At 38.2% G+C, this 27835-nt stretch overlaps 1 protein-coding gene across 25 annotated transcripts in view; it reads right to left on the reverse strand.

Annotated features, from left to right (window-relative positions):
• PEX5L (peroxisomal biogenesis factor 5 like) overlaps positions 1-27835 on the reverse strand; it is a 325883-nt gene that overhangs the window by 65403 nt on the left and 232645 nt on the right. For all 25 annotated transcript variants that reach the window (XM_077879743.1, XM_077879759.1, XM_077879756.1 and 22 more), the window contains 3 exons: positions 25855-25978; positions 24651-24747; positions 13887-13982 (listed from right to left, as the gene is read on the reverse strand). In XM_077879743.1, coding sequence (XP_077735869.1) covers positions 13887-13982; positions 24651-24747; positions 25855-25978 — 317 coding nt within the window. The remainder of the gene's footprint in view (positions 1-13886; positions 13983-24650; positions 24748-25854; positions 25979-27835) is intronic.

The raw sequence follows: 27835 nt of genomic DNA on the forward strand, positions 1-27835 counted from the left end.
GTCTGGGAAAATAGCAGTAAATAAACTTGCTTTTCCTCTTGCTATTAGAACCTTGACAAGGAGCTCATTAGATAAAGATTTGATAATGAGAGAATTTAGTTAGCAGTGCAAGTGATCGAAGCTGGTGATGTAAGTTCAACAAATCCAACCATAACTAGATGTTCTCTCTTCCCATCATGGCTTAAATTGCTATAGCAGGAATTTAGATTAGACACAAGGGAAATATATTCTGATTGACACTATTGCAAGACGTCAAAATGGGTTACCTAGGGAAGTTTTGGAATTTTCTTCCTTAGCAATTGCTAAAAATGGAACGAATACTCAGGGATAGCCCTAGGCAAAAGTGGACAGTCAGAGACTTGGAGATCATCTTAGGAGGAGAAAGCCTTAGAAATCTTGGGATCCAGAGATTCCCAAACTTGTTTTCATGGAGTCATCTGGGGATCTTTTCAAAAAGCGAAGGCCAGGGCTGGAGCCAAGGAAATCACTGTCTCTAGGGGTGGAACACAGGCATCAGGAATTTTGGAAGCTTCCCAGGTAGTTCCAAAGGGCAGCCAAATTGGGGTACCGTGGATCTAATGTAATGGTCTCATGTTAAAAAAGTAACAATTGAGGCCCAGAGAGGAGAAGGGACTTTTCCAAGCCTGCCAGGACAGCCAGTGGCAGAGGAGAATTACAGCCAAATGTTCTTGACTCTGATCTGGTACAAAAACGAACAATCTTATTTTGTTTATAAGATCAACACATTATCATGATAGATAACTTGAAGAAACATTTAAATTGCCAATGAATCTCTCAATCTTACCATCCAGAGATAAATTATTGATCACCATTGATACCTTTGCATTTCCTTCTGTTATTTTCTCAAAATTCATATATGCTTTTAAATTTTGGTAAAAGGATTATGTTTATGAGAATTACAGTAGGCTTACTGGAAAGCCCAGAATTAGAGGTACAGATTGTGTTTGGGGATACTGAGCCAAATCTTTGCCCCTCCCTCATGGACACACAGCATGGGTCCCCATCTTTCCTGACACTGCATCTAGGGGGAGAACCGAATGGGTTCAGGACAGACCTGAACTTCTTGAGTAATGATGCAAAGCCCAAGTGTAAGAAGACTGCCTTTGCGGAGTTAGTGTCACCGCCAGCTGCACCCCATGTAAGGGGCTCTGGGGCTAGAGGAAGCCAGGCTTAGAAGCTGCATCTGTTTCTGCTTATGTGGCCACTTCAATTCCATTATGTGTGGGGTCCTTGCCTGAATAAGTCAGAACTCCACCTAAGTTTATAGTGGCGTGTGTGCATTTGCATGTGTTTGTGTATATTCCAGACAACATGAAGGATGCAAAAACATTATTTTGAATGGGGTGTATCCTTATTATTGACCAAAAGAATCACTGTGATTTAGTGGATCAAACTTCTTAAATAAAAAGTATAATTCTAATTTTGAAGACCATACTGTATTATTGTCATCTGGCCAGTTAAATCTAAAACCCAATGTATGAAGTATTTTTGAAATCTGATGCTCACAATCTAATGTCTGTTCACTATCGGTAGTGAATAAATGCTTTAGTATTAAAAAATGGTTGATTTAAAAAGGAAGACTGCCCTTTGAAGACCAAATGAGTTTTAAGAAATGATTTTGAAAAGGAAGTGGCTAACTTCCTATCTTCTCAAGTGTGTTCTTTACTTTTGGGGCTGCATAAATGGCTTCAATAAGCAACCTGTTCCTATCACAGAAACACACCTAGGTTTAACTGGGGGAAACATATTCAGATTGGTTTTACTTACTTGGTGAAAATGAAATCCTTTGTCACATTTAGGTTTAAGGATTGAATGAGCTATCTATTTCCCTTCTATCGTCAGAACCAGTAGTCAGGGGCAGCCCCGGTGGTGCAGCGGTTTAGCGCTGCCTGCAGCCTGGGGTGTGATCCTGGAGACCCGGGATCGAGTCCCACATCGGGCTTCCTGCATGGAGCCTGCTTCTCTCTCTGCCTGTGTCTCTGCCTCTCTCTCGCTCTCTCTGAATAAGTAAATCTTAAAAAAAAAAAAAAACCAGTAGTCAGTCTATATTGTTTATGTCTGCATTTCCACTTTGGAACTGTGGAGAACACAGAAACAGAATATTTGACCACTCATCCCTTTTCTATGACTATCCAAGCATTTTTTTAAAAGATTTTATTTATTTATTTGAGAGAGAGTGAGCACAAGCATGAGCAGAGGGAGGGGTAGAGGGAGAAGTAGACTCCATGCTGAGCAATGAACCTAATGTGGGGCTCCATCCCAGGACCCTGGGATCATGACCTGAACCAAAGGCAGACGCTTAACTGACTGAGCCATCCAGGCACCCTAACCAAGCTTTTGATATAGGAAGCAACTAGTGTTTAAGAGTCATAAAATTCTGATTCAGGGCTTGACTTAGGATTATTTATTTATCCATTTTTTACTCTTTGGATACCAAGTAACTAAGAGTTCCCTGTAAGCCTCTTACTCACAGATTTCATCATATACTTCAGCATTTCACAGGAAATCAAATTCATCTCTAATTATTTGGATGTGGCTCATGTATGTGTAAACACCTCTAATACCAGCTATGTTTTAACACCTCTTTGCCTTTTACTCACTGTGTCCATGCCTCCAGCCCCCTTCGTCTGTTAAGGGAGGCTGCTCTTGTCAGGGCCTGGTATGGATTTCAAAGAATAAAAAGTAGTTTTCATATAAATTAAAGTCAACATATTAATAAAAGAAATCTGATGTAAGGAAAAAAATACATCCCCCAAACAAATTTCAAGTTCAATTATTTTTTAATATTGTTTACTATCTGAATTAAGAATTTCCTCCTTCTCTCAATAGCTTCAAGGGCAGGGAAAACAATAGGTCCAAGGGAATATGTAAACGTGGGTTCTAGTTCTGCCTGCCAGTAACCAGCATTGTGTACTTGGGCAAGTTCCTTAGCATCCTTCTCCAGAGGGATGAAGTGGGCCCTTTGAAATCCAGGTAGAGGTACAAACTCTAACATGGCCTGTGACATGTCTCGTAGGACAGTAACGGAGGTTCCAGAGAAGACTGGAGACCTCTGGGACCATCATTAAGATCTGTGATGCTCTGTCTTATGTGTCAACTTGACTTGGTCTTGGGGTGCCAAAATACTTGGTTAAACATTATTTCTGGGTGTGTCTATGAGGGTGGTTCTAGATGAGATTAGCATTTTGAATTAGAAGACTAAGTAAGGCAGATGGCTGTCTTTTATGTGGATTATCTAATCCATCGAGGAGCTGAATAGAACAAAAAGGCAGAGGAAGGGGAAATTTCTCCCCTTTGCTTGTCTGAATGAGCTGGGACATTGGTCTTCTCCTGTTCTCAGACAGGACTTACACCATTAGCTTTTCTGGTCGCTAGGTCTTTGGATTTGGACTGGAACTACATCACCAGATTTCCTGGGTCTCCAGCTTACAGGTAGCAGACTGTGGGACTTCTCAGCCTCAATAACCATGTAAGCCAATTCTTTATAACAAATCACTCTCTCTCTTTATCCTTACATACCCTGCTGATTCTGTTTCTTTGGAGAACCATGACTAAGACAAGATCTAAGAGACTGATGATTGATCATTTAGAGAGAAGAGATAGAACTGGCTATCTTCATGGCAAAGGACTGCTTTCTTAATCAATAGGAAGTATTTGTTTACTGAACATCAACTATGCATCCCGCATTATATGATATATCATATGCTTTATGAATAAAGGAAATTCAAGATACCACTTTGCTTACAGTGAGTTCACTGATTCTCCCCTGAATTCTGTATGGTTGTGTGTGATGTTCTACTTATTAAACCAATGCGCAGCTTAAGTGTCATCAGAAAAGAGATGTATCTCATCAATCAGTATTTTGATTTGATTTTATAAAAAGTCTTTCAAAACCAAAATGGGCAGATAGCTCTCCTGATTTAAATATAGAACTAAAGACTAGAACTATTTTAATCTTTGATTTCCATTATTTGACAAAAATAAGACTTTAACTTACAGATATTATTTTCATTCCTTTTCAATCAACTGGGAATAATAATATTCAACATTACAGGACATTTTATACAATACCGATGATTGGCTTATATGGGGCAGCATTTTTATTCAAGAGATGGGGTTTTGAATAAACCAGAGAAATAGAATTATTCTTCTTATAGTAATAAAGTTCTTAGAAAGTTATTTAACGACTGCTCCTAAAAGTAAAAGAAATCCAGAAGAAAAAGGGAGGGGGGACGGGAGGGAGATAAATAGAGAGAGACAAAAGCAGAGAGACAGTGAGAGAGAAGAAGGAGAGTCTAATTTTCCTACAAATATCAGAACTGGAATGTACCTGTGGCAGAGACTGCTAACTGTCTTCTGTGCTGATAGCACTGTGGCCATTTCCTAGCCTCCCTTGCAGTTTGAGGAAGGGGTAGTGGTAGTGAAGTAATGTGTCTGACTAAGCTCCTGCGAATGGGATGTGAGTGGATGAGATATGGGCTGGAGCTTTTTGGAGCCTCCTCCAAATCTCATTCCCCTGGTGGAGGGTGGAGCAAGAACACACTTGCAACTTGGCTTTGACCATGCAGGTGAGGATAACACTCTATGGAACTGGGGAGAAACAAGTTGCAAGGAACCTGGGTCTCTGAATGATGGCATGCAACAAATCTTCCTGTTAGGATGGCACTTCAATTTTTAACAGAAGAAATAAATTATTTTGTTTGAACAATTGTATTTTGGGGAATATTTTACAGCTGTTAGCGTTACCCTACCTAGTATTGGACCTCACAATTATCAATCCTAGTTTTTTTTTTTTTTAATTTTTTTATTTATTCATGAGAGTTACAGAGAGAGAGAAAGGCAGAAACATAGGCAGAGAAGCAGGCTCCATGCAGGGAGCCCGATGTGGGACTCGATCCCGGATCCTGGGATCACACCTTGAGCTGAAGGCAGACGCTCAACTGCTGGGCCACTCAGGCATTCCAATCCTAGTATTTCTTAAACTTGAGTCATTTGATCATAACTGAAATTTGTCATTTCTGTCTTTTACCATTGTTTACTTAATATATTTTGTAACTGATACAGCTCTTGTACTTAAATAGGCAAAATCTACTCTAGCCTTGCCTAAAGTATGTTCATGAAATCATCACTTTGAAGTTCTAGTTATATTTTTCTAATATATTTTAAGATAAATGCACCATTATTAAAATGCTCATCCATTTTCCACTTAATCTCATAGATCAAATACATAAAACTCAATATCAATTCAATCCTCTCATTTGCTGATGAGAAAGCTGAGGCCTTAATGGTAAGATGTTGGCATGGTTAGAACCAGGACCCATGTCCAATTTGAGACTTTTCCCACATACACTATTATGCTACCCCACCTTTTTCATGTAAGTTTAACATATGATTCTTGGGTACAGAGCCTTCCAACAAATAGTTTAAATTACTCTCACTAAAAAAAAAATAATAATAATAAAATAAAAATAAATTACTCTCACTACAGTCCCATTAATCTTTAGAGAATTTCTTTGAAGAGGAAGGGATAAAATTATTGTTCAGTTCTTGTTAGTGCACAGAGCACAGAAGGCTGCTGAAGGCTGGTTCAGATGGAGTTTATATCTTTTCATGTTCACTTTCTTCTGAACTGATTTGCTCAGCAAATGTGGATGAGATCATGTCCAGAATGCAGATCCTATATTTCTCTGATTTGAAGTTCAGGGAATTTGTTTAAGCTACTTTCTGGCCTGCAGCTTGTCTACAAATATGGTCGAGAAGATCAATCAGTGGATAACTGAGGTTTTATTAGAATACATCAAGTCAAAGATTTTATTAGTTTTGTATTTACACAGTGGATATAAGGGACATTGAAAGAATATGGTAAGTATCCATAGCACTGACTTTAAAAAGTTAGAGGCAGACTCTAAATAACCCTTTTCCTTTAAATAGCTCATTTACCCATAAATTTAAGACCGTCTTGCACCTCTTTATACTTTTATCCATATCACCCATGAGGGTTTCACTCTCTTATCACCAAGTCACTCTACAATAATTCTTATCTATGCTTCAAATTGTTTTGGAAATCAACTTTTATTTGTTTAAATTGAAAGGAAATTGAATCAGTATAAGAAAAAAGGAACTTTTGCCAGTTTCCCAATGCACAGTATCCCAAGTTTGCAGAACACATCTAATCTTTATGTAACCTATCTACATTTTGACATGGGAAGCCTGTTAGTGAACATGACATTGTAAGCTTTAGGAAATCTGTATCCTGGCAGTTACTCTCAAGATTCCTTCAATACTGCCCAAATAGTATTTTTGGGCAATTTTTGCCCAAACAGTATTGCCCAAACAAAGCTTTCAGATACTTTCAAAAGATTTTCCCTTAAGACAGAATGATTTAAGTAGTGTTGAATCCATTAATCTCCTCTATATACTTCATTTTAAAAAATATTTTATTTATTTATTAATGAAAGACACACACAGAGAGAGGCAGAGACACAGGCAGAGGGAGAAGCAGGCTCCATGCAGGGAGCCTGACGTGGGACTCCATCCCAGGTCTCCAGGATCAGGCCCTGGGCTGAAGGTGGCGCTAAACCACTGAGCCACCCAGACTGCCTTCCTCTATGTATTTCAAAGAGGTGACACTGTCATACAAAGCAGAAGGAGATATGAGGGGGTGTTAGAGGCTGATACCCCTCATGGTATGAGAGCACCCAAGTCAGAGTGTTTTACATAATCTTATATTAATAAAAACAGTTCAAGAATGGTCTCCAATTTCCTTTAATCATTTACTATTTCTGAGGTGCCTATCAGATCTATGGTACATGCGCACAGAATAATTTCAGGTAAAAACAAAATTTCTACGGAAAGAACTTTTTAGCTTACATCACTAGGACTGGATTTAGCTCTAGAGTTGTTTTGAATGTGGCATCTCCTAGTTAAACTCAGCAGAGAGATAAAGAAGGTCACACATGCTTCTAGAATAAGGAATACTATTTGGCATTAAAGTCTTTAACTATCCACGTTCTCAAAAGTAATTACTAATTTGCCTGTGATTTCCCAGAGAAGGCACTGCTGGAAGGAAAGTTAGCCTGAAGCCTAAAGAGAAGTTACCTTGAGGGCTGTGTCCTTTGTGATAGGACATAGAAATGGAAAAATGGGGCCTCTCATAAAGGAAGGTCTAATACACTATGAAGAAGAAAGGGGGAGACCCTGGCCAGATCCTTGGAGAAGGATGAATATGCCCTAAGGAACATGGATTGTCATTAAAAGGTCTTTGTTTATACTCCTTTGGGGATCTGAGAAGATAAATTGAGGACTGGTAGAAATGCGAGGGAGTAGCTTGAAAGACTACATTCTAGGAGGAATGAGTGAATACCCTTTCTCTCTGCTATGGGGCTTGGAGGAGTAGAACAATGCCATAATCATCTATCTGCTTAGCTAATTACCCCAACACATAGCAACTTAAAAAGAAAACAAACATTTACTATGTCATACAGTTTCTGAGGGTCAGGAATTTGGAGTAGCTTAGCTGGGTGATTCTTACTTGGGGTGTCTCCTGAGGTTGGAATTAAGCTGCTGGCTGGGGCTTCAGTCATTTTAGGGCTTAATGGGGCTTGGGGGGATTCACTTACAAGACGGCTCACACACGTGGCTGTTGACAGGATGCCTTGGGGTCTCGCTGGCTGTTGGTAGAATGCTTGGTTTCTCACATGCTAAAGGTTCTCATGACATGGCAGCCAGATTTCCTCCAGAGCAAGTGAGGCAAGAGAGAGAGCAAGGAGGAGGCCACAGTACCTTTTATGAACTAATCTTTAAAGTCACACACCATGGATCCCCTTTATTCTATTTATTTATTTTTTAAAAAGATTTATTTATTTATTTTAGAGAGAGAGAGAGAAAGAGAGAGAGTATACAGGAAGAAGGGGCAGAGGGAGAGAGAGAGAGAAACCTAAGCAGATTGGAGTGAGGTGCCAGATCAAGGTTTGATTTCACGACTCTGAGATCATGACCTGAGCTGAAACCGAGAGTTGGATGCTCAGCTGACTGCACCCCCAGGTGTCCTCCACTTTATTCTATTTATTGAAAGAGAATCACTAAGCCCAGCCCACACTCAAGAGAACTAAGCTCCATATTTTGAGGAGAATATCAAAGAATTTGTGGACATTTTAGTTACCATAAGCAATATCACGAGTGAGGCTCAATGGGAAGAGTATAGGGGTGTGGGGAGAAATCAGAGCTCTAGAGTTTAACAGTTTTAGTAGAATTTAATAGACTCAATTAGCCAAAAGGATTTGAAGTTATACTTCCTATTCTTTTTCTTGCTTTTGACCACTGTACTTCCCTTTGTTCATGCATCTTCATTTTTCCTCATTCACATATTTCATTATTCTTTTTCAAAATTTGTTCAGAAGAAGAACTCCCTCAGGGTAAAAGTAGAGCTGTGAAAACATTGATTAAAATGCACACAACAAGCATTATAATAGTATTGAAGCCAAGGGAAATGTGACTTTGATTCCAGGGACACAAGTTCATTTTCTGTTAGTCAGTAAGTTTGTGATATTTCTTAAGCAACCATTAAAGACGAGATGCTTCGAGGAATAGATGCATTTAAGGAATTAATTACTACTTTATTTATTTATCCAGCAAACATTTGTGAGGCCTTGCTCTGCACGGCCTTTCAGACTCTCTGAAAGGTTGCTGAGAGCATAAAGAAGGATGCAGCATGGTTCCGGGTCCTGCACGTGAAGAGGTCAAAGTCTAGTGCGGAGATGGCTGTGTAAACCCATGGTAACTATATCACATGATAAGCTATACCTGTATGATGCCCTGAGTGGTGTGCATATACCTGTGATTCTTCTAGCTCTTTAAGGGCAGAGGTTGTTAGATTCAATTTTCTATTCCTAGCACCCACCCCATAAAAGGAGCTTAACCATATCTGATGAATTTGTTGCTACATCCAGTTAATTTGAAGGCTGAGGCACGTAGACAGACAAACTAGCTAAATGCAACATTACCAGATGCTAGCCCGTCTTTCCTTGCTAACAGTAATAAGGATGTATTTTTCATATGTGGTTGCAGGTGTACTGACTGCCCATGTGACCTTGTCTCTCCTCCACAGATGCAACACAGTTCTCTCTAGGGACCTCTGTTCCTGGGAGGCAGCTTCAGGCCTCATTGAACTCCCAGGGTTTCTTCCCTGCTTCTCACTTCTGAGATTCCTTGTGCATCCTTCCTAGGGACCGCTGTAGCTGACAGTGTTTAGGACGCTGGCTAGAAAGAAAATCCAAAAGGAAGCATAGAGTAAGCTCCTCTCTCTTCTTGTTCAGGGAAGATTTTCTTTTTAAGCCTAGAATGGGAATATTTGGTTCTTTAGTCCTAAAATTACAATACTTTGAGCAGGGATGAAATTTTTGGTTATTTTTCAATAAAATATAAGATATAGAGGTAAAGCCTCCCCCTTACAAAGCCTCAGTAGATCGAACAGTTCAACTTAAGCTTTTGCACATAAACAGGTTCCCAGGTCACTTAAGATATACAATAAATGTGCATGTGGCATTAGCTGTCTACTAGAGAGTAGAAGAGACTGTATTTTAGCTCAAACCTTAGTTGAATTGTATATTGTCAGGTATTGTGTAGTATAAGTAAAAATTAGTTCATACCGTGTAAAATACAAAACATGCCCAATATTACTGTGGCAAGGACTGGTTGGTGCTACTTGCATTGTTATAAACACATCTCACTGATTGATGAGACCAAGACAACCACAGAGGACATTTCAGCAGAGTCCTGGGCAGAAATCTGGATGGTACAGACAGAACTGTTTCCATCAACCATGAAAATGTAAATACTAAACTATATTAGGAGGTGATATAGTGCTTTATATTATGCAACAGATGGAAGTGTGTCCACATTAGGTGATTAATAATCAGCCAGGCATCCATTAATTCAACAAATATTTACTGAATACTTACTAGGTACCAGATATTGTTCTAGGTATTGAGGTACAGTGGTTAATAAGAGACAAGGCCTCTTTTCTTATGGAGGTTACACTTTAAAGTAAAAAGACAAGCAACAAACAGACAAAAACAAACAAGAAAAGACCTAGTGATAAATATAAGGATGAAAAAACCCTAGGTGCTGTGTGGTCAGGTTCAGCTTCCTGAGGCATTGGTACTCAAGCTAAAATTTAGATGACAAGAAGAACCTGCTGCATGAAGATCTGGGGGAAGTGTGTCCCTGCAGAAGACAGAGCAGGGATGGTGAGCAACGAGGTTGTCGTGTGAGAAGAAGAGAGAGAATCTCAGGGCCCCTGGGGCTCACGGGGGTCTGAGGAACAGAAGGAGCTGGAAGGGGGACCAGGTGTCAGGTCAAGAGGCAGGACGATGACCAAAAAATAGGACTTAAAAATGGAATAAAATGTGAAATAGAAGGGATACTGGAATCAGATGATATAAAACTATAAGAGAGAGACTTTGGAAAACCTCACCATGCTCCAGGCCTGATTTTCATCTGGGTCTCACTAGTGTTGAGAACCGTCTCTAATGAGGCCAATCTGCAGCACCACTCTTTACTTGTTTTGAAATGAAGAATGAGGAACTTTGAGTTCTTTTAAGAATCCTATATCCCACTACAGTGTCTATAACATCACTTTTTGGTTGATTACCAACATAATACATGTTTATGATGGAACATTTGGAAAATACAGATAAGCTAGTGGAAGAAATAAGACTACTCCAAAGCCAGTACCTGATAGAACCACCATCAACATTTGGGCACAGATTTTCTTTATGCTTACATAGTGCAATGATTCAGAACACGGGCTTTGGAGTCTGGGTGAAAATCATGGCTTTGAAACTTGCTAACTGAGTGTTACTCATTTTTCAATTGATCTTAATTGTTTATAAAATGGCACATAACTAACCCTCAGTTTCCTCATCTGCAAAATGAGAATAGTAGTGTTATCTTCTTCATAGGACTACTATGAGGATTAAATAAGATCATCCATATAAAGCTCCTGACTTGCATACTGTATGTACTTTTAACATGTTAGGTACTATGCCATTATCATTTTTACAAAGTCGGGAACATATTGTAAAACTATCAGTAAATACATTATTATTCCAGTCATCCCCAGGCATTTTTACATGTTCTTAAATATTTTTCATAATGTAGTTTTTAATGGTTACACAGCATTTTACTAAGAGATACAATTTAGCTAATTCTCTGTTATGGGACAATTAGGCTGTTTCCAAATTCTCCCTATTTAAAAAAAATATTGTAAACTTGTATGATTATAAATTGTAAGAAGTGGCTGGGTCAATAGCATGTATTCTTGGATGCATTTCATCATACCTTCTACTGTGAATTAGACTTTACCCTTGGATAAGAACAATGTTGGGAAGTAAAGAGTCTGCATACATGTTCAGTTTTGTAGGTCTGATTTCCCATCAGCTTAGTGAAATACTCCCCTCTATCCTCTTTTTCCTCCACATCTGTTCATACCTTCTGGTCAGCAACATCCTCCATTCCCTAAGGAAGCTTCTCAGTTCCAGGCTTCCAGAGGAGCCATTTTGTTTACAGATTTCTGGTTTGCTGAGAATTCTGTACTAAATATTCATTTCACTTGAAGCCATAGATGTATAGGATTTTAGTATATTAGAAATCCAAGCCCTCATCTTACAGGTGAAGAAACTAAAGTAGATGGAGCAAGTGATTTTTCCAAGCTGGTTCTCTGGCCTAGGCTATGAGACAGCTGGTCGGGGTTGGCTCATTTCTTTGTCTCTAAGTACCTGGTTCAGCAGTCAGTGCACGTAGCCAGCCAGTGCTGTTTGTTGAATGAATGACTACTTGAAGTAACTTACAGCCTCCAAGGATTCTAAGTGGGAAAGGACCATAAAAGTATGGAAACTGAAGCCTATGTTGGTTAATGAAATGTATGTTGTCAGTTAGCTATTAGTGATGAGTTGGAATAACAAATCAGTCTCTCAATTCCCAGGAGAGACAACGAGACGCCAGCAGAAGACAAGGCTTCATGGGATCATGTGGGAATCATGGAAAGAAGGGATTAAACTAATTCTGCCTTGTTCTAGAGAGAGCAAAGCCAAGACTAAGGAAAACTGGAAGTTGCTCATAGGCCAATTTCAGCATAACACAGGGAAGAGCTTTTTAATAGTTAGGACTGTCCAAATTGGAAGCAGGTTTTCTTGAAAAGAAGTTGCCACTAATTTGAAATATTCAAGTAGAAACAGGATATGTTTGAATAAATAATTTACCAAGTATGTTTGAAAAGAAAACAAATTTTATTTTATATGCCTGGTTGGGATAGATGACTTCTAAGGCTTCCACCAAAACTAAGATTAAATGATTTTGTGAATTTATGTATAGACACACAAACACACACAGATAGATAAGTGAATATTTTCTTCCTTGTTGATACATTAACTTAGTAATTACATCCTCTGAGACTGAACCCATTGTGTTTCTGGGACCAGATGAAATCTAGTGTCTTTACTTACTCAAGTAAATCACTTTCTATTTAGTGATAATTTAGTGTGCTACGCATAGTAGGAGTTCGAAAGATGAATTTAAATTAGCTCTTAAGTCTGGAAAAATCTACATTTGAGATAAATTCAGTTACAGGCTCCATGTAGTTGAATAAGTTGAACTCAGCTGGTCTCAATCAAATATATCAGTTTATCACATTCAAGAACACTAATGCATTAATTTTTTTTAAACTAAAAAAGGATAAAATTAAAAGAAGAAATTTGGGTGGATTGTACTGTGATGAGATAAAGTCGTTCTCCTACTGGATTGCTGAATGATGATATAACATTAAGACAGAATTATTTCCTCGAATATAAAGAACCGTTTTAATATGAAACTGCAAGTGTGATTTAATTGCATTTTAAGTATGGGGCTACTGAAAGACTGCTCATAGTATAATAATTTTATCTAAATCCTAGTGGCAAGACAATCGCATAAATGAACCATATCACAGGAATACTTTCAATTTCCAGTAATAGAAATGGAGGTCCTAACAAGTTCATACTTGGGTTTGGTGAAAAACTCCACTCTTAAATAGCAATCTAACAAAGCTTTGAGGAGTATCATAGATGGTGTCTGTGATGCACTCTTTGTGATTCCAACCAGAAAGGAATCTTATTAGAAGGCTAAATAAGGTAATTAATGTGCAAATTAGGTACTTCATTTGCTCTATCAACATTGTCATTTTTTTAAAAGATTTTACTTATTTATTCATGAGAGACACAGAGAGAGAGGCAGAGACACAGGCAGAAGGGAAGCAGGCTCCATGCAAGGAGCCCGACGCAGGACTCCGTCCCGAGTCTCCAGGATCAGGCCCTGGGCTGAAGGCCATGCTAAACCACTAAGCCACCCAGGCTGCCCTCAACATTGTCATTGTTTTGAACCCCCTTAACAGTAAAAATTTATGGCTCAACTATCCATTGGCTAGACTATCTCAGCCATGCTTTTTATCCCACTCAAGAAAATGTGTATTTCAGAAACAGCACGATCTTCTGTGTTTCAGGCATGTGAACCTTGACCTCACAGAGGCATAGCAAATGTGTAGCATGGGTTCATCATAGAACCCAGATGAGACTCAGATCTTTCTGACCAGGGCTCCAGATAGATTGCTAATCTATCACAGAATTGGTTTAGGAATTGACATCTATTAATCACCTCTGGTGGCAAGTCAAAATTTCTCTGGTAACAAATCTCATTCCAACAATCATTATCATGGTTATTTCATGTCTATAAAGTGAGACTCATTTCATATGTATCCTGCTGAAGTTTCAGTTTTTGAATTCCACTTCCAGAAACATGAAACAGAAAAACAATTAAAAAAAAAAAAAAGTTACCTCCACTGCTGCTTTTGCCCTTTCAAATTCTTCTTCCAAGGAATGGTTTCTAGAAAGTAATGCACTTCCCCAGCGCTGTTCTTTGGTCAGTCGAGCCTGAAATAAACCAAACACATGGTGTTATAGTTTTGGAATCACTGAATACAAAAAATACAAATATTTTTCCTTTTCTCATATTTCCCTCGAGTTTAAGAAGCATCTGCAAAGGATGTTATTTTTGGAGTACTTCGCAAGCATGATGTTGCCTAAACTGGGATGGTGCCAAAATTGTGTGAACATGTACGCATGATTCTTTTAAGAGTGAGTCTCAGCTCTGATCATGTTAAAAGCAAAGCCCAGGCCCAGCCTTCCAAGGATCTTACTTTAATTAGTCATGATTCCAGGCATTGCTATTTTAGTAAGTCTCCCCAGGGGATTCTAATATGCAGCTAAGATGGAGACTCTCCATTAGAAGCCTAGACCTAGGAACTGATATTCAAGCTTCCAGTTCACCTCAGTTAAAACTGCAAGCTGCAGAGACGGAAGGTGGCTGCTAGACCCTCTCCTTACATACACAGCAGATCCTCATGCTTGAGTTCTCTTTCCTTTGCCTTCCCTCATGTCCTGTTTCCTTGGGACATTGCACAGCTAAATATTAGTTACTTAGATAAAATCATGTTTGATAATGCCGACTGGTTTGTCACAATTAACAGGCAACATGATATACATCTTAACTTAGCTAAATGCATATATTCCAGAAGACTGGCCCCACAAAGAGTCTGCTGGAATTTTAAAATTGTTATTCATTTTTAAGCTCACAAAAATGAAATACATTCTTCTTGAAAAAAATAATCATGGAAAATAAGAGGTATACCTCTAGAATTTCTCCTTTTCAGTTGCATATATATTCATGTACCTGAGATAGTAATGTGTTTCGAGAATTTTCGAAACATAAATGGTATGCTATTCTGTAGCTTACTTTTCTCCATTCAACAATATATCTTGGAGAGTTCCACATTTAGTATTTATGGATCCACTTCATTCTTGCCCAGGGATTTCCCAGTAAGTATGTACTATAATTGGTTCAGACCTCTCTCCATGAGCAGTCATGGTATTTGTGATTTTTCTCCATGTGATTGCTTATTTTCTTGTCTATCTTTCTGCTACACTACGTGATCCATGAAGGTAGGATTTTGTCTCTAACTTTTGTTCTGCTTGTACTTAGCCAAGGGCCTGAGAAGTAGTATGTGCTCTAAGAATGTCTACAGACTGCAGAATAAGGGATTGCACTGATAAGGCAGCTAGATGCTTGAGGATCAGGAGGAGGGAGGTTTGTGGAGTCAAGCCTCCCTCCTCCCTTTTATCAACTTTTATCCATGTATCTGGTTCCTCTCCTCCAGGGATGCTCAACCTCTACTTCTATGGGAATTATGTGAACAGGCCTGGGTCCCACCCTAGACCAAAGAATCTGGTGGTAGGACCTGGCCATTAAATGTTTGAAAGGTTCTTTTGGTGATTTTGAAAAGCATCCATGTTTGAAAACCACTGTTCTAGAGCAAAACTTTGGCCTTCACTAAGCACTTACCATCTATACAGTACAGTTGCTTTTCATTTTTTCTCTACCATCACTGGTCCTCAAGAGGAACCACCCTCCCCCCCCCTTATTATTACACAGTAGTAATACCAGGGCTCATTACATGTCAGATGCTGCTTCAAATCCTTTAGATACTATAATTCACTTTGTCTTTTCAACAACCTGTGAAGTAGGTATTATTATTGAATCCGTGACATTGAGGCACAGAGAGCTAATTAACTCGCTGAACATCACACAGCTATGAAGTGGTAGGGCTGATGCTTCTGGGCCATGGTCATAACCACTGCACTATACTGCCTCTTATCAGAGGCTGTGGTTCACAGACCATTTTGGGAAGATGCAAAATCTAGAAAAGCTCTCTTTCAGAGTTTCATGCATGGTTGAAGGAGTCAACTAAGGAGCCCTCAAGAATACTGTGGGCTGAAAGTAATAATGAAATAGTTGCTATGAACACTTCTGAACATAAATAATAATCTTAGACTATATTTTGCATTAATGAACAGGGAAGGTTAATTTATTGAAACATTAATTTATATTTTCTCTTCCTTGATGTATTCACTGCTGTATCCCCAGTATCTCCTCGAAACAGTAGCTGCTCCATAGTCAATAAATACTTGTTGAAAAAATGCTATTGGGGAATATATGAATTGATTAATTAGAGGTATTTCACTTCCCTACTCCCAGAAGGTAGCTCTGTGTTCTCAGTCAAGGTTTCCTAGTCAATCCAAGAGGCTAAGGAGAGTTTCTAGGGAATTGAGATGGGACTTGTTTTTTATCCTGTGCTTGGAGTAGCAGAGGTCCGTGTTAGCAAAGCCCTACTGTCCTAGTTCTGGGGATGAGGAATGGCTGCCGGGGGACTTTGTGGGCTGCCTAGTAAAGAGCTAGGCTTGTTAGCAGCACAGGGGTAAGGCCTCTGGAGTCGTGTCTGTGGTCAGAAGAGGAGAAGAGGAAGAGGGTAATAAGGACCCGTCCGGGCTTGCATAGGCATCACTGCCTCACTCTGAGGTGGGCCAGGCTCAATGGCCACCATGAACAAGCACCTTCTCTTATTCTCTGGGCCCCATGAAAGCTACTACTTTCTCTCAACCCAGATAAATAGGATGGGGCTGGGGAAAGAGAGCTCTAAAAATATAAGCGAGATTGATTATGACAGGTTCCTGATATTAGGGTATGGACATAACTTTCTTGGGGGCCACTATCCATCCTGCTCACCAGAAAGTCTGTGTCTCCTTCTCCCTGTGCCCCTCCTCCCTGCTCACGCTTTCTCTCTCTCTCATAAACAAACAAACAAACAAACAAACAAACAAATAAATAAATAAATAATAAAATCTTTAAAAAAGAAAAGGTGCAGATGATTTATAACCTTTCACAAAACTGATGTTTTTAGGATGTTATAGCCTGGTGGAGAGGTTACCCCAAAGGGGTTATGATCTTATTGTCTTGTGGAAATTAACCAACCTTGTATCAAATTTGGCAAACTTATTTTGGCATTTCTTTCCCAACCACGTCCATAAATCTGCTCCTTTATTTTTTTATTTTTAAAGATTTTAATTATTTTTTTGACACAGATTGGGAAAGAGAACACAAGCATGGGGAGTGGCAGGCAGAGGGAGAGGGAGAAGCAGGCCCCCCGACGAGCAGGAAGCTGGATGTGGGCTCTATCTGAGGACCTTGGGATCATGACTTGAGCCAAAGGCAGACATTTAACCAACTGAGCCACCCAGGCGCCCTCTGTTCCTTTACTTTGGAACTAGCTCTTTTGTCTTCCTGCTGGTTCCTTCATTAATAAAATAAACAAATTTTTAAAATGTGGACACATGGTAAGAAATAAACTGAGCTTTTGTATAATAATGTCATAAATGACCCATGAATGGCATGAGAAGAGAGAGAAAGCACTAATATTTTTGTCCCAAGTCACCTCCTTTTATTAGAGGCACTTTTCACCAGTGAAATACGATCTGTCTCTCCTGTGAAGCCTGACCTAACAGAACTCCATTACTGTCACCGGCTTCCCTTCATCAATGTTTCATGACCCAAATGGATTATGAATCACAGGATGCAAAGGGCATCATATATCAGGAAAAAGAGGCAAAATCACTCTCAGGATTCTAGACTTACAGTTCATGCTCTCATTGTCACTTAAAATAGCAAGTGCAAATAGAATCTTACTATGCAAATGAACTTTTACTTTGGTAGTAAAATTACTATTTAGGTAAGTGCTATTTCCCACGTTGCTAGAAAGGCCTGAAGTTATTACTAAGACAAGTGTTGCCTACCTCACACTTTACAGCCATTTATTTTGTCCAAGGAAACTAAGAGAAATGTTATAAAATATAGGAAAACGCTGAATGTAAACAAAGGCAGTTTCCAAGGCCAGAGTATTATGCAACTGAAAAGACTTGGAAACTTTTCAGCAATTTAGTAGCGCATCAGATGTGCTGGTTTAGGATTGAGGATGAAGTACAGACTGTAACACATAGTGAAGAGCAGCCTTCCTTTCAACCATGACTTGTTTATTTATTTATTTTTTCCAGCATCTAATTTCATTATAAGCAAAGACTGGAATAAAGGAGAACATCTATACGCAATACTGGCAAACTGCAAATACTGCTTAATATGTAACTAGAGGAATGGTAAACAAGACAATTACAGCCATAAATTTGAGTTGAGGCTGTTTTGCTATCACCGTGGCTGTATTAGTAGTTCTCGGGCTTGAGCCGGCATCAGAATCATTTGGAAGTCTTATCCAAACAGATTGTTGGGCCCCACTACCACCGGGGTTTCTGCTTTAGCAGCTGTAAGTGTGGGAGTGGGGGGCCCAGAATCTGCATTTCTAACAAGTTCCCAGGTGATGCTGATACTGCTGACGGAAGGACCTCACTATCAGAACTTCACATGCTGACATTATGTGTATGCAAGTGGAACTCTGGAGTTCACAAATGTCCCCGATGTAGGCATCTCTTTGTTACATCACATGATTTTGAAAAATGCTCCACAGTACAGCCACCTCCTGGAAGTGCCTGGGCTTTAAAAACAGCCATTTTAATTGGTTTAAGCTAATTGGATTTTCAGGTATTAACATTCTCTAAAGAAGAAAGCATTTTGTTCCCTCAGCTGTTGATTGTTCTGAATGGTAAGCACCAGGCAAAAGATAAGAATTAAATAACTCTTTAAGAATATTGTTTTATTCTCTTTGTTCAAAATTATGATTGTGATCCAAGTTATGATTTGAAAATTACTGTGTTTGTGGCTGTGGTTGTCCTAGCACAATAAATCTGTTGGCTAACCTCTATGTCAGCCATTCATAACCCCTATACAACTGCCTTTATGTTACTGCTAGAGATTTCCCACCCAAACACCTGTTTAAAAAGCTCAGTATCTTTTCAAAAGAGATTGATGGGGAAAAGGGAGCTGCTTAGCAGTAGAAATGAAAAATATAACAACTAGCAGACCTTGGGTAACAGTGTAACATAATAATTAAAAGCATAATCTTTGGAGTCAGACTGCTGGGGCCAAATCCTGTTTGGATTTCATAGTAACTGGTGACCTTGGACAAATTGCTTAATCTCTTTAATCCCCAGTATTCTTATCTGCAAAGTGTATATTAATTTACAGAGACTGTATAAGAATCGGCTACAATAACTCATGTAAACATACACACAAAATGCTCAATACACAGCAAGTGCTAGAAAAGTCGACTTTTGTCATCATCTTTCCAGTTAGCGCTTATCAGGTGTGACTTTAGAAATTCATTTAAAAATTATCTTTAGAAAATTTAGAGCACTTTTGTTTAGTGGTTAATGAAGATTGATTGGATTCTTACATAGAACAGATAAATTCATTCCTCATTGAACGGTCATGATTTTTTTTCTTATTGTTGAAGGTACACAAAAAAAGTTGTACCATATGTGTCAAAGAGCAAATTCCTAGAGCTTTGTGCAAGGTGGGAACATATGGTTCCCGTCTCCATCCTACTATGAAATTCTATGTTGTAGAATGTCAAAGCAAATCAGTGCTTATTTTGATAAAAGATGGACAGTCTATTATCATGTATAACCAAAAATTATTTTTGAAATTGCCTTTAAAAATGATAAAAGAATAAAATTTTGTCATTTTCATATTTTTATATTTTTTATTATTATCTGCCTTTCAGTTATCCATTAAATAGCCACTACTTTCAAATTGTTAAATTTCACAAGTGTTGTTTTTTCTCCTTTTTGTTAGTATTCTCTTATTTTTCCACTTCAGCAAGTATTTGTTGAGTACCTACTATGTGCAGATTTCCTACTATGCTGAAAGTGATCGTTCAGATTTCTTTCCTTCTTGCCTTCCTACTGTTCTTGCCCTTCTGCCTTTTCTTTGCTCCTTCCTTCCATCTTTGCTTGCTTCTTTCCTCATTGGTAGCTCACTGTGTAAGGTCAGGAGGGGACAAGGGATGTTGATGTGGCTCCTGTACTGTCTTCCAACAAGCAAAACTGTGTTTATAAAGTGTACTGTCTAATTGTTTCTAATAGACATAAAGGTCTTGATACTCCTTATAATTGAATTCTTCTTTCTAACCTTTCCCGAGCCTCACTTATGGCTTGTGGATTGTAGACACTCAATCACATTTGCAGAACTGAAATGGAATGGAATGCAAACTGTCAGTATTTTGAACAGTAAGAAGGTTCAGAAGGCATTGGGGAGGGGAGGCACAAAATTCTGTATGGTCTCAGATCTGACGACAATCCTAATTTATATTACAAAGTTTCTGGAAGAAAGTGATGAATATTCTTTAAAATCACTTAGCTCATACTAATCCTAGAAATGTAAGTAATAATCAGGGTTTGCAATGAGAAGGGAAATAGATGGTTTGTGAGTTCTCTCGGGTGAATAAGCTTGATGAAGCTGATATGAAGTGGTATGTGGTTAGAACAAAGGCTTTAGAAGCTGATGGGTGTGATTTGAGTAATGGCTCTTCTGCCCCTTTGCTACTTCTCTCTAAGATGAATTTCTCATGTAAGATGGGGATATTAATTCCCAAGATTATTGTAAGAATTTCTAATATATGAATTATTTGAATATACATATCTGCACTTGTATCTTAAAGTTTCAATTGTTCTGATTTGGGATACTGCCAACTTGATGGAATTATGACAATATGGAACTAAGCACTTGCTTTGCCAAAGTCAGCAAAATCAAAGAGTAGCATGATTATGATTAAGTACTGGAGAGCCTGGTTCTTGCACCTTCTTATTAGGTCCATCTTAGGTTGGCAAGAACCTGTCTTGGAGCTATCTTTCCAGTGTCCAGAGTTGGCAAAGAACTACTTAACCATCACTTTCCAGCAAAAGTCGGATTAATTTTCTTTTGCCTAGCCACTGTCTCAACCCATTAATTAGAAAATGCCAATTTTACATCACTTGTGTTGTTCTTCAACTCTTCAAATGTTTTCTAACTTTTCAGATTGTATGAATACTTTAAACAATTAACTCCAGGAAATACTAATTACTCAGTTGTGTATGGGTCAAGAAACTTTATTCTTAAATACAGAGAGATTATATAATTTATTATAATCTCTTGCCAGTCTGATTAGTGTATTCAAAACACTATTTGAAAGGGACTAGACTACATTTTTCCTTTTCTCGATCTTGAAAAGAATATAAGCTAACATAGGAATTCTCCATTTTCTTTGTGATCCTGAAATATAAATTTTTTTTAAAAATGTGATTTTGAAAAAGGCTTGCATATAGCTCCTTGTCTGTTGAACCTAAGATGGTTTATGTTGGCTCGAGAGAGAGAAGACATTTCCTTGATTTTTCCATGAGCCATCTGTGTGACAGTGGAGCAGTAACAAGTTTTGGTAAGCTGAAATTGTTTACTTGAATAGTTTGCAAGCCAGTTTTAAGTTAAAAATTTTAACCACCTTCATCATCTTATCCACCTAGAGAAATCATACATTTAAAGGTAGTATGCTTCTAGCAGTAAAAACCTTTATTTTATTACAATTAGTCTATTCTCTTCCTGTTTCATTTGAATGATTTAGTATTTTAGATGATTAAATCCCCAATTCATTAGATTGTCTTAATTTAACCGTAAACTGGATTTACAATTAGGAGATTATGAATTTTCTTAGTTTAGACAAATATTGATAAACATGCATTTAAAAATATTTATTTATTTATTTTAGAGAGAGAGTGTGTGAGCATGGGGAGGAGCAGAGGGGGGTGGTTAAAGAATCTCAAGCAGACTCTGCATTGAGTGTGGAGTGGGACAGGGGGCTCAATCCCATGACCCTGAGATAACAACCTGAGCCAAAACCAAGAGTCAGAGGCTTAACCAACCAAACACTCAGGGGCCCCAACATGTAGTATTTTTAAAAAAGCAAATTCAGAGATAAATTCTTTACAAATAATTGGTAACTTTCTAAGGGATTCACATTTTATCTAGACCGAGAACTGTCACAGTGCATTTCAAACTATGTTTTGGAGGACAAAATTGGGAAGCTCACACAAATTTTCCAAAGCACATTGTGCTTGCTTAAAGGCACACCAGTGGGCAAGTGGAAGGACAATGTGGTGGGATGAAATCAGACAACCAGCAGGAGAGTAGCAGTCATTGGAATAATAAGATAAATGCATTGTGGGTCTCCATGGCAACCAGGGACCCCAGCTGATCCTCTGCCCCTCCAGCGTTGTGTAGAACAGCCCACCTGCGCCAAATCTCCCCTTGCTGCAGAAACAAATGTTCTATTGCTATATTAAATTGTTCCAAGGATCCAGGTTATGAAACAGTACCAATTACTTTAGCTGAATCTAAATCTCTAATGCACTTAACAAGAAATGTTTCTCTAATAAATATTATCAATTTTAAAAAAGATACATTTAGAATGAACACAGAGGATGAAAATACATTTTCATGCTACATTTACAATTCATTAAGCCTCCCAGGGTTATTTGTTCTGCAAGTGAGCTGACTTGTTTTCCAGCAGATTCTTGGGAGCAGTAATGTCCACCCCTCTCCAGCGAATGTCAGAAATGGGGAGAGGGGGCAGTTCTTTTAGTGGCCTGGAAAGGTTTCCAGAGGTCTTCTGTTTCCTCAGCATTTCCCATCTGGCTGTGTCCTCTTTCTTTATGCCACTTACTAGCTCTGGGTGCATAGACCATTTTCTTAATCTCACTGTGCCTTACTTTCCTGTCTATAAAATAAGGGTAATAAATAAACTTATCTCACATAGCCATTTGTCAGGATCAAACGAGCTTACATATATTAGAAGGCTATCATAGCATTCAGTGATATTTGCTATTATCATAATTGTCTCTTCACCTCAGATAAAATATTTCCTCTTAGTTTTAATTTCTGATCTAGTATACTCAAGAAAATTTCTCAAAAAAAAAAAAAAGAAAATTTCTCTTGCTCACTTCATCTCACTTATTTTCAACTTGATTGTAGACTGCATAAATGTGGACACATTTCTTAAGAGATCTTTGTCATTTTAGATCAAGGCTACACCCTTATAAAGTGTTTGAGCAAATAAAAAGATTGAGACTGACTTTGGCCTTCTTGGCAGTCTTACCCAAAGGAGATAATTAGTTATAGACAAACAAATTACACTGGAGTTGAGGATCATGGGATGGACAGGTCTGGTACATACCATAGTTCCACCAGTGATTAGCTGGGTGCCCCAGAAGAAAAATTTGACTATACTGAGACTCTTTAAAGGATTCTTAAAATGAGGCTATAAGGGGCGCCTGGATGGCTCAGTCGGTTAAGCATCTGCATTTGGCTCAGGTCATGATCCCAGGATCCTGGGATCCAGCCTGGCATCAGGCTCCTTGCTCAGCCAGGAGTCTGCTTTACCTCTGCCCTTTTCCCTGCTTGTGCTCTCTCTTTTCCTCTCAAATAAATGAAATCTTTTTAAAAAATGAGGCTAATAGTAATTCACAGGATTATTTGAGTATTAGACATCATATATGAAAAGTACAAAGTCTCTAATTCTCACAAATGGTAGCTCTTAGTATTATCATTACTCTAATACTATAATTATTTATTCCTCAACATAAAATTTATTTTAATGTGACAGTCAGGATCCTGATATGTAAGTACTTGGGTCCATGGGGCATACATGTGAATGAATGCTCAATATGTAAGTTCCTCTTCTTGGTGTTCTATTGTAGAAATATTGTTAATACTGGAGTAGAAGAGATTTTGTATTGCAGAATGATGGAGGGATCCCTGGGTGGCTCAGTGGTTTAGTGCCTGCCTTCCGTCCAGGGCGTGATCCTGGAGTCGCGGGATCGATTCCCACATCAGGTTCGCTGCACAGAGCCTGCTTCTCCCTCTGCCTGTGTCTCTGCCTCTCTCTCTCTCTCTCTCTCTATGTGTGTTTTTCATGAATAAATAAATAAAATCTTTAAAAAAAACCAACAAACAAAATGATGGAAAGGTAATGGTAGAAAAAAGAAAAAGTGCTAAATATATAGTGAATTCATTAAGACATGTTCAGCCAAATATACATATAATTCAATATATACATATGATATATGTATATTATCATCAGTTATCTCAAGCATTGAGATAGATTACTGAATGAGAAAACATATGAAATACAGAATATAGAAAAAAATACTTTGAACTTTTTGTGAAAATTTAAATAAAATATTTATGATATAAATTATCTAGTAGAAAAAGTGGGTTTGGGGCAGCCTGGGTGGCTCAGCCGTTTAGCGCCGCCTTCAGCCTAGGGCCTGATCCTGGAGACCCAGGATCGAGTCCCACGTCGGGCTCCCTGTATGGAGCCTGCTTCTCCCTCTGCCTGTGTCTCTGCCTTTCTCTCTCTCTCTCTCTCTCTCTCTCTCATAAATAAATAAATAAATAAATAAATAAATAAATAAATAAATAAAAAAAATCTTTTTAAAAAAGTGGGTTTGGGGAACCTGTGTGGCTCAGTTGGTTGGGCATCCAACTCAATTTTGGCTCAGGTCATGATCTTGACGTTGTGAGGCTGAGCCCCCATTTAGGCTCCACATTGGATGTGGAGCCTGCTTGGGATTCTCTCTCTCCCTCTACACCTCCCCCATCCTACACACTTTCTCTCAATCTTTCTCTAAGTTAAAAAGAAAAAGAAAAAAAAAAAGAGGTGGGTTTATAAAAGAATCTTTTTTTCTTTCTTTCTTTCTTTCTTTTTTTTTTTTTGTTGTTGTTGTTGTTACCTGTGCTGGAGGCACTAATTCCAACTCAGAAGCTGACTCAGAGTTCAGGGCGCTTTTCCCACCACTTAGTTCTGGTTGAGATCTGTGCTCTGAGGACCTATAGGGGTTGAATAAAGGAGATCAATGTACATCAAGAAACAAATTCAGCTAGAAAACCAGTCAAGAAACCTAGTTAATCTGGATCACTGAGAGCCATGATAACAAAGCTCTCATCAGAATTTCGATGAAAAAGATATTTTCTATATAATTTTATTATAACGACCACTTTTGAAATTTAAGTGGCTGCAGTGTGCTAGGTGTAATTGTCTCCGATTGATTTAGAATTCTGTTCAATTATGTACAAACAGTAAATAAATGCATCTAGTTTTGTTACAAACAGATTTGCTTTATTAAAAGTATTGTGTTTTGGGGAGGGGAGTACCTCACAAAGTGTCCCAAGTGTGATTTGATCTTTATATAGAACTTGAAATGTCATAATAAATAGGGGCAACAGGAGACTGAGGCATGCTGCCCTTTAGGAAGCTTTAAAAGCATGGTAAAATTCAGGTAGCCAATTTTTCTCATGGGCACCCACAGATTATTGTTAATTAGTACATTATCTGACAGTGATGATTAAGATAGTCAGGAAAGGTACCTGTTACCAGGTACTTTTTTCTTTTTTTATTGTTCATACATATATTTAATTTTATTTAAATTCAATTAATTAATATATATTATTGGTTTCAGAGGTAGAGGTCAGTGATTCATCAGTCTTATATAACCCCCAGTACTCATTATATCACGTGCCCTCCTTAATGTCCATCACCCAGTTACCCCATCCCTCTACCATCTTCCCTTCCAACAACACTCAGTTTGAGAAACATTTACTTTAACTACCTTTTATGTAACGTATTGAATATGCACACATATGTACATATATGTATAAACCTATTTTTATGGATCAACTCAATTATACAATCAAAAAATTATCAACAAATATTGGATCCTGAATTATGAACCTACCAAAATCATTTTTGGCTGAATTTTTGATAATTTAGGTGAGATACTTAGTTTTAGAAGCCACAACAATTAACACTGATACCGAGGGTTAAACATGGCACCAGATATTTGGATTGACTGAACTCATTAGCTATTTCAGTACACAGGAGAAATACCCATACAGCTGATACACCTTTAGCTATTTTGTGATGTTAAAATATCTTACCATAAGAGTTCTTTTGATCCAGTTCTAGATGAGCATGATTTTCTCTCTGCCATTGGATGCCCCTTGCTATTTCGATCTCCATGAAACTTAACATCATCCCATTTTTCCAGTTGTGTTTGAATGTCTATGAAGGAGATAGGAATGGGGTAAGAGGGACAGTGGATTTCACGAAGTACAGAGAGAAGTAGAGAATTTAAGATTAAGAAGTCTTATACAAGTGAACTTCACTCAACTGATGCTCCTAAGCCCAAGACCAACTTTTTAAGATTGCATGAAAATTAGTTAAAACATGTTCGGCTAAATAAAAATGAGACCTATTAAGAGAAATTGATTTGGTTTTAGTTAAACAATCGAGTTTGTTATATCTGAATTTACTTCAAGAGCTATGTGCATTCTGTGTTCTGTGTATAAATCCATGGAATCCCATGAGAATGAATGTGTAGAGTACTATCCCGTCTGCCTCCAGCTGAAGAGGTGGCTTTGAGGCAGTCTGGCATGTTTCTAGAAAGAAATTCTATTAAAAGAGATAAACCTCACTGTTAAAAGAAGATAGGAAGGAACTGGAACACTTTTCACAGCTTTTGTAAAATGGCTTAATTTTTCATCAATTGAGGGAATGAATAATGGGAATAGAAAGAAGGGAAGCAATGGAGAAAGTCAAGAGAGTGCTAGAACCATTTTCTCCCTGTGTTTTAATTCTTAAGAACTTGGCTAGGTTTGTTCTCATTAACAGGTGTGTGACTGTAAGTAAATCACTTAAACAGCTCTGAGCTCCAGGTTTTTAATTTATAAAAAGATAGGTTTGTTGTCAGTGTCCTCCAAAATTTTTAAACTATTTTTATGACTTCTTCATATGACATTTTCTCAAAAGCAGAGAAATGAAAGCTTCATTTTATAGTTTATTGTGTTACGTTGTAGTACATTGAATAATATATCCTTATATAAGTGTGTAAATTTCATTATCCATCAGTACAACTGAAAAATCCTAAAGCTTTCCTCCAAAGAGACAGGCCTCAGAGAGGGACATGGCAGGGGAAAGGAGACATGTTATTCCTGGCTGTCTGAAGTAACTGTCACTTTCTTTCTCCTGAGAAAGGAGACTATAATTTGACTAGTTCCATGAGATGGAATTAAGCTCTCCTTTCTCAGGAAGATATATAGTAGATAAAAGTATGGGTTTTGAAGTTAATCAGAACTAGGTTCAAATTCCAGGTCTTTCTCATACTAACTGAGATGTTAGTTACTTAAGATTTAAGTTATTTAAATTTGAAAACATGGGTCCTCTCTTATTTCTGAGTTACAGTGAATTAATGGACTAATGCATGTAAATCATGTAGCATAGTCCTGGACATGATAAGCCATCAATAATTGGTAGCTGTTGTTATTATATCAGATACATCCCCATGCATGTTACATGTTCTGGCTGGCTATTCATAGACCTTGTGTTAAAGCTGTTCTCTCTCACTCTACTGGCTATCTCTCACTCTAGACTAAATGCTCCTAGAGTGCAAGATTCATGTCTCATTCTTACTTGTAATTCCAATGTCTCATATGGTACCTGCCATCTATCAAGAACTCAATACATGCAGGTTGAATAAATAAATGAATGAATCCACATCAGTTATGCAAAATTGAACTCCCCAAATACTTTTTTTTTTTTTTAGATTTTATTTATTCATTCATGAGAGACACAAAGAGAGAGAGAGAGGCAGAGACACAGGCAGAGGGAGAAGCAGGCTCCATGAGGGGAGCCTGATGCGGGACTCCATCCCGGGACTCCAGGATCACACTCTGGGCCGAGAGCAGGTGCTAAACTGCTAAGCCATCCAGGGATTCCCCCCACCCCCCAATACTGTTTAATTCAAGCACAAAAGAAGTGTGTGCTGCCCATATTCCTTCATGGAATCAATCTTTTCTACTCCTTTGCCACATGGTCTTAATATCATTTGTGGAACTTCCTTGTGTTAAGGCAAGGGCCAGC

This window comes from Canis aureus, chromosome 31, assembly GCF_053574225.1.
Source record: "Canis aureus isolate CA01 chromosome 31, VMU_Caureus_v.1.0, whole genome shotgun sequence".
Lineage (NCBI taxonomy): Eukaryota > Metazoa > Chordata > Mammalia > Carnivora > Canidae > Canis > Canis aureus.